This window comes from Trachinotus anak, unplaced genomic scaffold (genome assembly GCF_046630095.1).
Source record: "Trachinotus anak isolate AG129_WGS33_773 ecotype Australia unplaced genomic scaffold, CSIRO_AGI_Tana_v1 ptg000010l, whole genome shotgun sequence".
In the NCBI taxonomy this organism is placed as follows: Eukaryota; Metazoa; Chordata; class Actinopteri; order Carangiformes; family Carangidae; genus Trachinotus; species Trachinotus anak.
In genome coordinates this window covers 15,622,940-15,637,761 of record NW_027273861.1, presented here as the reverse complement: position 1 = coordinate 15,637,761, position 14,822 = coordinate 15,622,940, and the positions used below count along the sequence as shown (strand labels likewise).

General features: G+C 42.2%; 1 protein-coding gene across 1 annotated transcript in view; it reads left to right on the top strand.

Annotated features, from left to right (window-relative positions):
* obscna (obscurin, cytoskeletal calmodulin and titin-interacting RhoGEF a) overlaps nt 1-14,702 on the top strand; it is a 39,090-nt gene extending 24,388 nt beyond the window's left edge. The window contains exons 49-80 of the mRNA XM_071486706.1: nt 114-278; nt 400-558; nt 735-912; nt 1,104-1,217; nt 1,373-1,540; nt 1,997-2,099; nt 2,192-2,321; nt 2,427-2,635; nt 4,398-4,577; nt 4,826-4,956; nt 5,041-5,153; nt 5,426-5,594; nt 5,736-5,823; nt 5,916-6,116; nt 6,222-6,282; nt 6,422-6,499; nt 6,595-6,767; nt 7,007-7,033; nt 7,137-7,289; nt 7,559-7,604; nt 7,707-7,784; nt 7,964-9,707; nt 9,940-10,065; nt 10,174-10,287; nt 10,742-10,909; nt 11,072-11,177; nt 11,642-11,881; nt 12,446-12,669; nt 12,780-12,794; nt 13,041-13,137; nt 13,639-13,788; nt 13,949-14,702. Coding sequence (XP_071342807.1) covers nt 114-278; nt 400-558; nt 735-912; nt 1,104-1,217; nt 1,373-1,540; nt 1,997-2,099; nt 2,192-2,321; nt 2,427-2,635; nt 4,398-4,577; nt 4,826-4,956; nt 5,041-5,153; nt 5,426-5,594; nt 5,736-5,823; nt 5,916-6,116; nt 6,222-6,282; nt 6,422-6,499; nt 6,595-6,767; nt 7,007-7,033; nt 7,137-7,289; nt 7,559-7,604; nt 7,707-7,784; nt 7,964-9,707; nt 9,940-10,065; nt 10,174-10,287; nt 10,742-10,909; nt 11,072-11,177; nt 11,642-11,881; nt 12,446-12,669; nt 12,780-12,794; nt 13,041-13,137; nt 13,639-13,788; nt 13,949-14,129 — 5,889 coding nt within the window. The 3' untranslated portion in view covers nt 14,130-14,702. The remainder of the gene's footprint in view (nt 1-113; nt 279-399; nt 559-734; nt 913-1,103; nt 1,218-1,372; nt 1,541-1,996; nt 2,100-2,191; nt 2,322-2,426; nt 2,636-4,397; nt 4,578-4,825; nt 4,957-5,040; nt 5,154-5,425; nt 5,595-5,735; nt 5,824-5,915; nt 6,117-6,221; nt 6,283-6,421; nt 6,500-6,594; nt 6,768-7,006; nt 7,034-7,136; nt 7,290-7,558; nt 7,605-7,706; nt 7,785-7,963; nt 9,708-9,939; nt 10,066-10,173; nt 10,288-10,741; nt 10,910-11,071; nt 11,178-11,641; nt 11,882-12,445; nt 12,670-12,779; nt 12,795-13,040; nt 13,138-13,638; nt 13,789-13,948) is intronic.
* Nucleotides 14,703-14,822: the final 120 nt, after the last annotated feature.

The following is a 14,822-nucleotide window of genomic DNA, read 5'->3' as shown; positions in this document are numbered from 1 at the left end:
AGCTTCGCATATTTAAGCATCCATGCTTGTTCCTCTGTTGCACACGTTGCAGTTTCTTCTTGAAAATGTTTCAGCTGAATGTCTGGTATGTAAATGAAAAATTTTATGGGCAGGAATTCATCAAGAACAAAGCCAAAAGTGGTCAGAGCTGCTGTCTGTTGGAGGACGCCTTCTCCATGGTGTCCTGTCTACCCTGGAGGTCTGACAACCTGCACCAAGTGTCCCTCATTGAGAACTACCCAGCTCCTCTAACTGCCCTGGGCGAGCCTGTGCGACAGGTAACTACAGATGACTCGCATGTTTTCATTATAAACTCCAGGTTAGGCTAATTGGCTTGATATGAACATCCTCAGCCACATATTGTCATCGTATGCTCTTCACTTGCTGCCTTCCCTTCAGGGAGTTTTCACAGTGTGGGAGGAATCTCCAGAAATTAAGACGACCTCTAGAGGGCATCAGAGACAAGTCTTTCTCTTCAAGGACTGTATTGTCCTGTGTAAACTGAAAAGAGACACCCGCATGAACAGTGACACCTACACCTTCAAGAACAAAATGAAGGTAGAATTTATGCTCCTGTTTTCTTACTACATCTGCTTGTGTTTGTGAAGCAGTTTCAAAAAAGAAACTGTTTCATACCACAGCTGGTCACATGCAATTACAATTACTGTGCCACAGTTTAGTCCACATTTTGGCTTCATTCATCTCTGTCATCCTTGCTTTTGTGATCGGCCCAGCTGAATGATGTGGAAATAAAGGAGACTGTGGGTGGAGATGAAAAGTCTTGGGGGTTGTGGCATGAGCACAGGGGCTCAGTGCGGAGGTACACACTGCAGGGCCGCTCCACACTGGTTAAACTCCCCTGGCTCAAGGACCTGAGGGATCTCCAGCTACGCTCCAGTCTGCCCACAAACAGTAAGTCAAAGTGAACATCAGGTAAAGTTTGACAGTGAATTAAAAGACTGACAAATCATTTCCTATTTATTTTCCATCAGTATGATGTAATCTTTAAATGACAATGGCAGCTACAGGATTACATCAACTGAATGCACTATTGTGTCTGGTTGACTGACCAAATGCTTGGTGTGTAATTTCTGTTTCAACAGGCCCACCAGTGTTTGAGTCACTGTTGTCTGACTGCACAACAAAGATAGGACAGACAATTAAACTGACATGCAAGGTCACAGGATCACCCAAACCAGTGGTCAGTTGGCTCAAAGGTTAGAAAACACTATATTGTATTACTGTTATTGAATAACACTATATTCGAAATATTTTTGTTGTATCAGAGCTTTTGCTGAGCATGTACACTCCGATGTAGCACCAAAACAACAAGTCGTAGTTTCACAGTTAGAACCTGATGTCTGCTTCTCAGATGGCCTTCCTCTGGAGGACGACCCCCGTCACATCATCACAGCAGACCGGTCTGGCACCTGCAGTCTCATCCTGGACAGTCTCACTGCAGAGGACTCTGGACAGTATACATGCTACGCTACCAGCTCAATGGGCACTGCTGGGACTCTGGCTACGGTTGTGGTGCAGGGTGAGTCTGTGGATGCACCTGGGCCACTTGAGCAGTCTGTTACTGAAGAGTGATGTGTCTGTGTGTGTTTGTAGATGAATGCTGTACATGCAATACAGGCACTGTCACAGAGAAACACGGGACAGACAAGGGTCCTCATCATTTATTTAATTGTATTAGTATATCTATTACTACAAGCACAAATACTGCCACTACTGCTATTACAGCTACACTACCACTACTACTATTAATAGTACAGTCACAATTACCTCTAAAATTACTAAAGCTTGTACATATGCTATTATGCAGCTTTTGCCACTACCAGTGCCATTGTTATTACAATTGTCACACTTACTGCTACTACTACTATTGCATTAGTAATATTGCATTTACTCCACAACTATAACTGTCATTAGTGGCCTGCTTGTAATTATAGAGACAAAGATGACGATGTAATATATTAGTTCTTCTCTCTAGCTCCACCCAGATTCGTGAGTCGGCTGGAGAGTGCTTGTCTGATAGAAGGAGAGGATATCCAGTTCTCTTGTTCCACGCTCAGCACTCCTTTACCACGAATAAGGTCTGGCAAAAAAAAAAAAAAAAGATGACATACTCTGACCATAGCAGTTGTAATGTGAATATGTCTAACATATCCATCTTTGGGTTTGGCAGGTGGTTGAAAGATGGCATAGAGTTGACTGACCCGCAAAAATACTCGATCCTGAATGATGCTCGGAGCGGAATATTGTGTCTGACGGTTGTCAGTGCCACAGAAGCAGATATTGGACAGTATGAGTGTGAGGTATGAAACCCATATCCATAAACCTACAATGTATTAAGATAATTAGCATCTTCAATGTCGGAGATTTATTTTTTTTTAACATGTCAAATGTTTTGTTTTGCTTAGCTTTGGAATGAGTTTGGCTGCGTCAAGTGCAAGGCAGGTCTGTGCCCTGCTTACGTACCATCGGCTGACATCGAGAATGACCAACCACAGGACTTACCTCCTAAAGGTAGGGCTGGCAGAGCTGCTGAAGGTAAATATCCTCCACACATAATGGAAACCAGTGGCAGGGTTTTCATGCAGCTGATCCACACTTTCACTAGTTCAGCTGTGTTTGAGAAGGGATGAAGCACATGCCATTGTCCAGTTCCACTTAAGATCCCGTCACCCTTTGTGCATCATGTCATGTGACATCTCTTCACTTTGCAACAAACTACAACAATCTGCATCAATTCCCACTTCCAACCACTACCATTCATCCAGTCGATCAATTTTACACCATTTGGAGATTTTACTCACGTTTTCCTTTTTCCCATTTCACACACACTCACATCATAAGGAGTTCCAACTACCATACCACTTGTCACTAGATCCTCTGGGGTTATGGGATGGACTGCAGCCTGTAGATGAATGCCTAAAGCATGACTTAGAAAGAATACGTAGTTTCTATGTGCATGGCACAGAAAATGTGACTTCACAACTATTAACTGCATTATATAGTGGTATGCCTGACATGAAGGTACATATACACTGTCATTTCTTATTTCCCCATTTCTCATTTCTCCATGTCTTTTGTTTCCATTTGAGTTAGATGCACCATGCATGCAGTAGGTGAAAGCTAATGCATCCTTCCCAAGGACACACTGTGTCTCTCTCTGAATGCAAGTGTCAGTGGTTTATCTCTCATCCAGACTCCAACAATGACCTTAGCCACACTAAACCCATACTCGAACATAACCATCTCTGACCTAATACCTACGCATAACCAATTCTAATCTTTGCTCTCTGATCCTTAATCTGTGCCACTTTTCACTCCATCTCTTCTACTAACTAGTGTTGAGCCTGAGGCACTTTAACCTCTGCCTCTTAAGAAAACAAACAAACCCCTAACCATAACTATTTCTAAGTATGTCAAAACAAGCTTTTATTAGCCATAACCCAGTGGGATCTAGTGGGTATCATTCAACATAGACACCATACTGTATTACCCAGCATTCCTCTCACTCATGAAAAGACAATGATACATTTATTGTATGGAATGATTTTGTGTTGTTCATCATGTTTCCACTTTCCACACAGGGCATGGATTGAAACAGACTCGATCATTTTTCTCCATTAGACTCATGTTATCATCCAAAAGTCAGCCCAGCCACCGAGGTGCCATAACTAACAGCAGTAATTTAAATATAGCAAGTACCGCTATTACTGTCCTATAACATGTAGTGATTTTCAAACTGTGCTATTATCTATTAATTTACAGTTACTGTTACTATCAGACAGGGTCAGAAATAAAACTAGTATAACAGAGTAAATAATAGAATTCAGCTAAATTCAGTGGAATTATTAGATGATGTGGATGAAAAACCTGCTGTAAGTTTGACATATGATATACTTTATATGGACTATAAAGTTGTCTCACTCACATTTTTTCTGGCTTTTGGACACCGGTTCACAGTGTTTTCCCTTTCATTGTCTATAACCTACATGTTTCTTCATCTTCCCTCTACTAGTCCTAAAGGAGGAAGTTCCTCACATGGACCGTTCCATGTAAGTCATCCTGTCATGATAACAAATAACCACTCGGCATTCCCCTTTTTCCTCTTGCCAACGCATGCCCAGCTAACTCTTCACTCCTACGAACACAAGATGGTCATGTGCTGGGCGGGTGCTCCCTTTGCACCCATGCAGGAGTGGGCATGCACCCATGTCCTGTTGATGTGGTGGGTTAGTGGGGTTAAAGCCTCAAGTCCCGAGGTAAGAAATGCAGTATTACTGCTGGTGGTACGAAAGGTAATGTACTTTTTTCACTTTTCCCTCTCCAATGTTTCAGTATACATACACTATAGTCAAGGCAAAGTGATAATTCAAATATAGTCAGAAAATATATTATAATACTAAGCCTGTGATCCTTAAATTCCTGCTGAGTGGCATTTTGGTTTTGATAGATGCTGACTCAGAGGGCTGGTCCACCGCCTTTGTGAAGAAATGGTTACAGACTGATTTTAGCCCCACCTCTATTGCCAAGATGCTTTTCCCTCCTGGATACTCTGAACAGTAAGTTGACCTTCCTTTCCCTCCTCTGAAGTAAATCAGCATCAGCCACTACCAGCAAAAAAATCTGCGGTCAGTAAATCTCTTAGTTTAATGGTAAGTTTCACAGTTGTGAAATTAGTACTGGATGGTAAAAAGTAAATGGAGTAAATTGAAGTAGTTTTTTTAATTATTGAAATGTTAATATACATCATTATGGATCAACTGCATTTAATAATTAACTTCTCTGTTCATCCTCTCTTTGCCTCCAGAGCAGAGTGTAGCACTGAGGAGACTGTTCCTGCTGCCACATCCATGGATCGGGTTCAGCAGCCGCTGTATTACCTAGAGGAAGAGGAGGAGGAGATTTACATCTCAGAACCAATGCAGGAAATTACAGATGGTATTCTTGTCATAAGAGTATACATAAGAATATGACTGCTATCAAATTTAGTATGCCCCCTAAATGATCTAATTTCCTGTTCAGCTCCACCCTCCATCCAGGTACCCATTGAAGACCTGTGTGTAGAGCCCGGCCAACCGGCTGTGTTTGCTGCCATCATCACAGGAAGACCTACTCCTAATATACAGTGGTACAAGGTACTGATCAGTGTAGATCGGTGATTACAATATCAGATGTTATTGCCTCTCTGTCTCCTGTGAGAATTAAAAAAACAACCAAAAAACGGGAAGCAGATCTTTTATGGGAACATTTCCACTCTTCATACTCACAGGTGGTTGCAAGAGGTCATCACGTTGTTTTAAGACTTTACAGCGCAAAACATTTGACCAAGGTTAACTGATAAAATAGAGCGGTAGTAATCCCTGTCTCTTCCCTATCCAGTCCCCTCATTCCTCTTCTGTGATTGCAGGATGACGAGGAGCTGGCAGCCAATGAGAATGTGGAGATAGTACAGCATGGTGCCCGCTGCTCAGTGACCATAGTGTGCCCTGAGGGCGAGGACAGCGGCGTATACACCTGCTTCGCCTACAATGCCTCTGGCCATGCCTCGTGCCAGGCTCAGCTTACGGTGGAGGAAGGTGAGACAACAGCATGCACTGTTAAATGTAACTGTTTTTTTGGCTTAGACATAGATACATTCAATGTAATTATTATCAGATTTCATTTTGTTAGTCTGTGTGGTTGACCATCTTTATTCACAGGGTGTGGTTTCTCTATAGGCCCACTGGAGTGCCAGGAGAGAGAGGTGGAGCTGGGGAAGAGAAGAAAGTTATTCTCCGTCTATGACGTTCATGATGAAATTGGAAGGTGAAGCTCTACATTTTACTGACGTAGTTCAAGCTGTCCATTGGTCTCTGCTAAGGTTTTGACATGACTGCCATCATCTTTCTTTGTTTTAGGGGAACATTTGGGGTAGTGAAGCGTGTCATCCACAGAAGGACAGGTGAAGTCTTTGCTGCCAAGTTCCTGCCTCTGCGGAGCAGCACGCGGACGAGGGCGTTCCAGGAGAGAGACTTGCTCTCCCGTCTGGCTCATCCCAGAGTGGCCTGTCTGCTGGACTTCTTTTGCACCAGACGCACTCTGGTGCTGATCACAGAAATGTATCCTCCCTCTTAAATATTACAATGTTATCTTTGCTTTTCCTTACAGTCGGCGTAAATTGTTAAGTTTGATTTGTGTTAAGAGTTCTTTAACACCATTTCTAGCTGCTGTTCTCATGGACTTCTGGACCATTTATTACTGAGAGGATCAGTCTCAGAGAGAGAGGTACAAACTTAAGAGATGTGTGTGTGTATATATATATATATATATATATATATATATATATATATTATTTATTTATTTATTTTTTAAATATTTTTTGGAAATATTATGTGTGGCTCTAATATTCTACATGTTATTTCAGGTTCAGTCATACATACAGCAAATCCTCGAAGGTGTTGGTCACATTCACAGCATGAACATCTTGCATCTTGACATTAAAGTGAGATTCCCAGTCCAGCCAACATACAATTTTTGACTATTGTGTTATTTTTGATGCGGTTCCTAATTCTCCATTTTTATTTACACTTCCTTCAGCCTGATAATATCCTAATGGTGTATCCGCCCAGAGATGAGATTAAGATCTGTGACTTTGGCTTTTGCCAAGAAATAGACACATCCAGACACCAGTACAGCATGTTTGGTACACCTGAGTTCGTTGCACCTGAGATTGTTCACCAAGAACCAGTCACTGTGGCCACTGATATTTGGTGAGTCGTCTGGTTATTGAGACTTACATCAGATTGATGCAAGTGTGTATTTTTATCATGTGTTATTATATTTATAATATACAATACATTCTCTGATGCTGCTGTAGACCTTCCACTCTGATATTACAGATTTAAATAAAAGATAATAATGATTTACAATAAACCATATGATGCACAGTTGTACATTAGAGAGCATAATAAGTTAATATTATATTAATATCTCTTATTGTCTCTGTCAGGGCTGTGGGTGTTATAGCCTATCTATGGTATGTATGTCTAATATTCTCAAAATCTTAAATATACAGTATATCAATGAGCCCATGAGTTTGTGTTAGCTATTTACATCAGGCTTTATCTTTATCTTGACAGTCTGGTGTGTCGATGCCCTTTTGTGGGTGAGACGGACCGGGCAACTCTGCTGAGAGTGGGGGAGGGGACCCTGAACTGGGATGCTCCTGATGTCACGTACAGGAGCCCTGAGGCCCAGAACTTTCTCCACCTGGTCCTTCAACCAGATCCAGAGTAGGGGACCTCTTTCATAATTGCTGAGACCACCACTTATCAATCCAGTCACAACCAAATAATAATAATATTGCTTTTAAAATTACTTTTAAACTTTGTCAAATTTGGTCAAATCAAACATATTTTTGCTGAGCTCAGTGGTTCGATCTCCCATAGCTGGTGATGGAGTGGTGTGCTTAGGTTACCAGTGCACCCTGACAACATTGTTAGGTGTGGTTTCAGGTGCAACTTAGCACATGTCTGAACACTTCCAATTTTCCTTTGCCTAGGAAGCGACCATCTGCCTTTGAGTGCTTGAGCCATGAATGGTTCCAGGTGAGAGGAAACAGAACACAAAGGAGTTTTAATCAAACTTTATTGTATTCAAAGACTTTTCACAAATCAACTATATACACAAATCTTTGTAACTGTTTTCAGGACGAACATGCAGGAGAAGATACTGATGAAATCAACACAAGAAGTTTGAAAGTATATATCTCAAAAAGGAAATGGCAGGTTAGTTGCTGTTAGTTCTGTATCATTAAATGAAACTAACCAGTTTCTTGAATGTTGATAATCTTAAAGTATAATATGATTATATCAGTTGACTTCACAGCAGATTATATGGTTTACCTGAGAGAAAACGTATTGTCTCAGTATGTCTTAGGCATTATCTTTCCCCTGTATTTTCCCAGCGTTCTTTGACTTGCATCGGGTCAGTTCTCACGTTGAGGCCCATCCCTGAGCTACTGGACGCTCCTCTCAGAGAGACTGCTGTGACAGTGCCTCGCGAGCTCCAGGAACACAGCAGCACCTCTCTGAGCAGCGGCTCATCATCTGAGTATGATGAAGCCGACTCTTTGGACTTTTTCCGGCACTACAGCCCGACTGAGGAGGAGGAGGAGGAAACAGAGGAGGATTATGATCCTTTAATGGAGAGAGCACAAATCCCTGAGCCTTTTGCCAAACGCCACCTAGATGCAGAGGAGGAGGACATGACATTAGGGGAGGAAGAGGATGGAGAGATGGTAGGAAGGAGGAGTGTATTAGAGCGGAGTATGAGCAGACAGTCAATTGCGTCATCAGATGTGTCATGCCAACAGACACCTCAGAGGGAGCGTAGGTTAAGCAAGGACAGCAGTCAATCTCTCTACCTGTCTGACTGGGATGAAGGTTCAGGAAGTGATGGAGGTCGTATCCCCCGGGGCAGCGTCATCCGAAGTACTTTCTACAGCACCTCTCATCAGCTTTCACCCATGTCTGCCAGACACATGTCATTACGGGACAAATTCCAGGCCAAAAAACAGGAGAGAGGCCGCAAACCACTCAGGAGAAGCTTTTCAGGACGCCTCAATGAACCTCTTATTGAATATGTTGAGGATGAGACGGAAACTAACCGCAGCCAGAGACGGGGATCTATCCAGCCCACAATGCAGAAATCCTGCTCCTTTGACAGTGGAGTTGGCTTCGTCCACAGCAACGTACCCCCTCACAGGAGGAGCAGGTCCCTTGATGAGTATTCGCGTCGGTCTCCCAGCTCACCCAAGCGCACAATGCCAGGTGAAGAAGAAGGCTCTCAAAGCCTGAAGGAAGATTTTACAGATGATGAGGTAGCAGGGGGAAACCTGTTGGCCATCCCGAGCCCACGGCGACCTACTAGAAGACGTGGCTCCATCGCTCCTGTACATGGGACTCACACACTGGGTGGAACTTCTGGTCCCTCAGACTTCCTTGCTGGAAACAGAATGAGCACCAGGCTGGGCCAGGAGCAGACAGAGGGAGATACCTTTGCTGGCTCCCAGGGGTCCCTGGCTGAGTCATCTATTTTAGAGCATGGTGGCTCAGAGTCTTCAAGCAGACTCGGCTCCTGTGAGGAGCTGAGTCATGGTCATCTCAGAGGAAGATACAGATCAGGAGGAAGTGAGGGGTATGATGATCAGGGGGAGCCTCTGATTTCTCCATCCCCCTGCTCATTCCAAGAAGTCAAACCCAGAGGGTCGTTTCCTCAGGCACCACCGCGAAACCGCACCCGCTCCAACCCCAACTTATCTTCAAACAGCAGAGGTCAGCCAGGTCTCCCGCTGACCCCCAGCCCCAGTCCCAGCCTCTCTTCTCTCCAGGCTCCAGTGAGGCCTCCTAGGGCCAGGGACAAGAAGGAAGGCTATGGCCTTCAGAGGCATGCATCCGCTCCTGCCCTGGAAGCCCGACCACCCACAGGAAAGTCACCCAAGCTGGGACTGCTGAAGATCTTCCGCAGGCAGTCTTGGACTAGCCATTCATACTCTCAGCTGGAGAACACAGAGTTAGGACCCACATTAGGAGAGATCATGAAGCCCGATACACCCACCATGTCTCTGAGGAAGAAAATGAGAGCGTCAGCGTCCAGTCTGACCAAACTGTTCTCCAGATCTTCCAGTAAGGAGGATGTGAGTAAAGGAGGTGAGTTTTTGCAAATGATGCAAATTTTATTTCATAAATAAACTGGAAAGGGTGTTAAGCAGCATCCATATAAAAAACAAAAAATGTGTGTAGACAGTGTGATTTTATTTTTATTTACCTGATCAGTTGTATATTGTACATCTATACTGTACATTGACATTGCACTGTGCATTTTATCCAACCTATCCAACCCGTTTTTTTTCCTCTTGGTTTTGTTTGTCCATTGTAACAGGGCCAATAGTAAAAGGAGCAGCTCCCATCCCACCTGAAAGGGAGCGTAGTGCTGGTCTTGAGAGTCCAAAAAAGAGGACCAAAATCCTGCCTTCTTTCAAAATACCTGCATTCAAAAAGACGAAAGGTAATGAATGAGCTACATTCTATGGATTCTGTATTTGTGCACATAAATTGCTATGATGTGGTCATTTTTGCTATAAGCCTGGTTGTCCATTATTTCCATATGTGCCAGTCCGTCCCAACAAGGCTGACGTGCTCCAGTTAGATGACGGTGGAGTCCTGCTGGTTTGGAAACCAGTCCAGTCTAGTGACCCTGTTACCTACTGCGTCCAGTACTGTACAGATGGTGAGTTTGCAGAGATTGTACAGAGCAGTACAGAAATTACAATGATAATTTGTGTTAAAAGGACACCAAATAGTTCCAGTTACTAAAATATAAAATCTATTTGCATATATGGCCAAATGTTTCATAATGAAAATTACCTCAGAGATTTGCATTTTTAAAAATCCATGCATTTTAACAAGCATTTCATCAGATGTGCAGAACATAGTGTTTGGAAATAGATATTTTTCGGTCACCATTTTAGATAATTTTAATTACATGGAGCTGACAGCCAGTTAAAGCCCAGGACTGTGACTGTTTTGGCTTTGAGTACTTGTCTTCAAGTTGATTTTAAGTTTCTTCAAGTTAAAAATTAAATATCCTTTGGCACAATATCACTACAATACCTGTGTCACTTGAATCTATGACAAGAGCATAAGAATGTGCAGTAAATCTCATGTGTCGTGTGTCCCTGCAGGTGCGGGGTGGACAGTCCTGTCAGAGGAGGTGACAGACAGCTGCTATGCGGTGAAGGACTTACCAAGAGGAGCGTCTTATGTGTTCAGGGTGGGCTGCATCACCAAGACAGGAGCAGGACCTTTCAGTGACGCTTCAGCACCTGTTGTTATGGCTACTCATCCCGAAGGTGAGAAAAATACTCCCAAGCACAGTTTTGCATGTTTGCTGTTGCATATGTGTAATTTAGTAGTGTAGTATTTCTGAACAGTTACCACTTAGGACTTTGCTTTACAGAGTATTTACAGCATTGAGGGTTATAACATTTTACTCTATTTACTTTGTTGTATAGAGACTCACATTTCTCTAACCCTGACTGAGAACTTGGGGTCAAAGGTCACTGGATCAGAACGACAAACAACACAAAGGAACTTCAGCTTCCTCTCTGAGATCAACAGGTGGGATTTTTAATTACATGCAAGGGAGAAGCTTTAATGTCCCTTTTCTTCATAATAACCTAAATATAGTATAAATATTTTATTTTTACTGTAGTATTTATTTCAGTTGGATGGCACATGATAATGTTTTTTCCCTGTAGGTTTCATTTTGAAACTGAGGTGTAACTTTTCAGGTTTCTTAAGTCTGAAACAGATTTTTTTAATGCTGATATTAAATATCTTTATTTTTCTCTCCTCTTATGACAAAAATTGAAATCTGTGTTGCTAACAGACGCAGAAAAAACACTTCAGTTTCATGTACCAATGGTACTGAAAGTGGTGCTGCTTATTCGGGGTCAAAAGGGACTGGAACCAGTCCAACAATGCATTAGGTTAAGAGCAGTCTTGTCGTATCTCCCATTATCTCACCAGTTTGCCACACAGTCTTTCTCTGTACCTCTCCATCCTGCTCTCTTCTCTCTCAGGGGTCGTTTCAGCGTAATAACCCTGTGTAGGGATGTTGAAACCAGCCAAGTGTTTGCAGCCAAGATCACCCCTTACAAGGCAGAGCAGAGACAGCTGGTGCTGAGGGAGTACCAGCTGCTGAGGAGGCTTCATCACCCACACCTGGTGCAGCTACACACAGCCTACCTCACCTCCCTCTACCTGGTGTTAGTGGAGGAGCTTTGTCCCGGCAAGGAGCTGCTCTACAGTCTGGCTGCGAGGTAAAATAAAGCCCATAAACAGAATATCAATCTTTGCAAACATCAAAGACTTGGGCGTGTTTTGTGTTTTTTGCCAAACATCTGATCACGTGACTATGACTACTCAGTGGGTTTATTCTAGTGCAAAACATTTCATCAACCATGAACCATTTTGTCAAGAAAGTCCGTCTGGATAGTTATGGTTTTATGAGCATTATTTCCAAATGAGTGGTGAGCCCTGACAACATCAGGTCACATTTCCGCTGTTTCATCGTGGACGTTTGTCCATGTTACAGTGTAAAGCCTCCTCTATGTTTTGTCCTGAGAGGCCTGTTGGAGGAGTCATCCAGCCAAGACTGATCACTACATGATTCCAGAAAGGAAAGGAGGCCCCACTGAGTCTAAGAAAAGAAGAAAAAAAATTATAGAAGACAATTTTCAGAGATTTCATTTTCTTAGATTAGGGCTTTTTCAGATCTATGTCTAATAGATTGTTTTTATGTAACTCGTAGCGATATGTATCAATCCAACACATATTGTAACTAAGCTTAACAAACATGCCTGTCTGTGTCCCTGTCCTTTCAGAGATCTGTATGCAGAGGCTCATGTCGCAGAGCTGCTGGTTCAGATTCTGAGTGCAGTCGATTACCTTCACAGCCGTCGAGTCATCCACCTGGACCTGAAGTCTGACAACATGCTGGTGGATGATGGTAACCACTTGAAAATTGTGGACTTTGGGTCAGCCCAGTCCTATACACCCGGACAACCCCTCAACATCGAGCACATCCAGGGCATGTCGGAGAGCAAAGGTACTGTTGTATTTCTTGTTTCATTTCAAAAGGCAAACTAAATTCTGTAGCTTGCATTGTTTTTGATTCTTCTAATGTACTAAACCTTTGACTGTCATGGCCTTCAACAGACTGCCGCAGCAAAGGTACATATTCTTTAAGGGAGGATGGATTGATGGATGGAAATAACTCAGCCTAACTTCATCCAGCTGAGCTGATCCTAGCTACCATAACCTAACAAACCCAAGTCCATTTTAGTATCTTTTTTTTTATCCAATTCTTTCTGATTTGAGTCATTTTTCTAATATAGAAAATTAAGCATGTGAGTGAATGTGGCATAGCCAGTAACAGCTCAACTCTTTATGAACAATATCCTGTGTCTATTTTGTCAGTTTATATTGTCCTTCCTAAAGCTCCGGAGATCCTGGAGGGTCAGGGTGTCGGGCCCGAAACTGACGTTTGGGCTATTGGAGTTCTGTCGTTCATCATGTAAGTACAAATATTTACAATTACATTTACATTTACTCATTTGGCAGACACTTTTATACAGCAGGCAAGTTTTGAGTTTTAGAAAATATGTGGTCATGTTTGTTGGGTTAAAATCTTACTTTTACATCTGAAAACATTTTAAATCCAAAATAAAGTATTGATGATTGGTATTGATAGAGGTGGCTCTCAGTCTTGCAAAATAGTTATAATTAATAGCGTAACAAATTCTAATGTTTCCTTTGGATAGTAGATATCAGTAGTTGACAAAATGCCAGTTTTACAGATTAAATTTTCTGAATGTTCTCTCTTTGTTATATTTTCTTGGCATTTAGGTAGGCTGTAGGATTATTCGCTCGGGTTATGAGTAGTTTGAGTTCAGTTGAAACTGAAGTGTTACCAGTGCTGCAGACAAAATCATCTGTAGTTCAGCGAGGCAAAATGATTAACTTATTTAGTAATATATATACTGCATTTTTTTTGTGTAATTGTTTTCTTTACTAGGTTGAGCGCCGACAGCCCGTTTCATGCAGAGCTCAGCTGGGAGCAAGACAAAAACATCAAGAAGGGGAAGATCCAGTTTGGACGCTGTTATCCTGGTTTGTCAGAGGGAGCCTTGAACTTCATGAAGAGCAGCCTGAACCACAAATCCTGGTCAGTGCATCTGTTAAAATGTAGTCTGCTTTGGCTGTTTTGAAGTTCTCATTCATCTGATGCAAACCAAAGATTATTAGTGTGGAAAGTTGCATCAGTGATGCAAACACAAGTATGTATATATTCAAATATGACAAAATGATAAAATTGGATCTTGCAGGGGGAGACCCACAGCAGCAGAGTGTCTCCAGAACCCATGGCTGCGTGCTCATCGTGCGCCACACAAAGCCCGACACTCCAAGGTGTGTTTCTCCACAGACAAGCTCAAAGCTTACCTCAAGCAAAAGGAGGAGAAACGAGACCTGGTCCACACCAAGCTGCGGGGTCCCTTCTTCCAGTAAGGCATTGATGCCAAAAAAAAAAAGTAGGATTTTCTTTCTCCAGCAGGTTTTCCTAAACAATGCGCAGCCTTATAACCAGAACATTTCATTTCATTTCAGCTGTGTGGTCAGATTTTTAAAATCATTTTTACTATCCTCTGATTATCAAAATGTGATGTGTCTTAATGAGTTTCCAGATTGTACTTTGTACATGAGAGTGCGGTGCGTTTTGTTTGCTTTGGTTTCCATGGAAACAGATCAGGGATAAGGTTAAGTCTATGCACGAGTGCACACTGTTTGCTTTGTGACATGTTTCGCACCTCAGTATCAGACAGCTGCACATATTTGGTCTGACAGTAAAAAATGTTTCTTGTGCTATTCTGCTCCAAACAGAAGGCAGATATATTTCTGTTATATACAGTATTTTATTGAACTCTTAACATGTTCTACCTTAAGATTACAATGTATAAATTGGGAATTAATTAGACTGAAAGCTTTTATGAGTTGCTTCTAAGTTTAATATAATATATTGGGCCAACAACCCACCTGAATGAGTTAGTGAATGAAAGATAATAAATGGCACAAAAGTGGTCAGTGATTGTCCTCAAATTCTTTATTCAGCCTCACACACAAACATACATGCACATGTTTTAAATGTACTAGCCGTGCCCCACATATATACACAAATATATGCAGTGACTTTATCTTCATGTA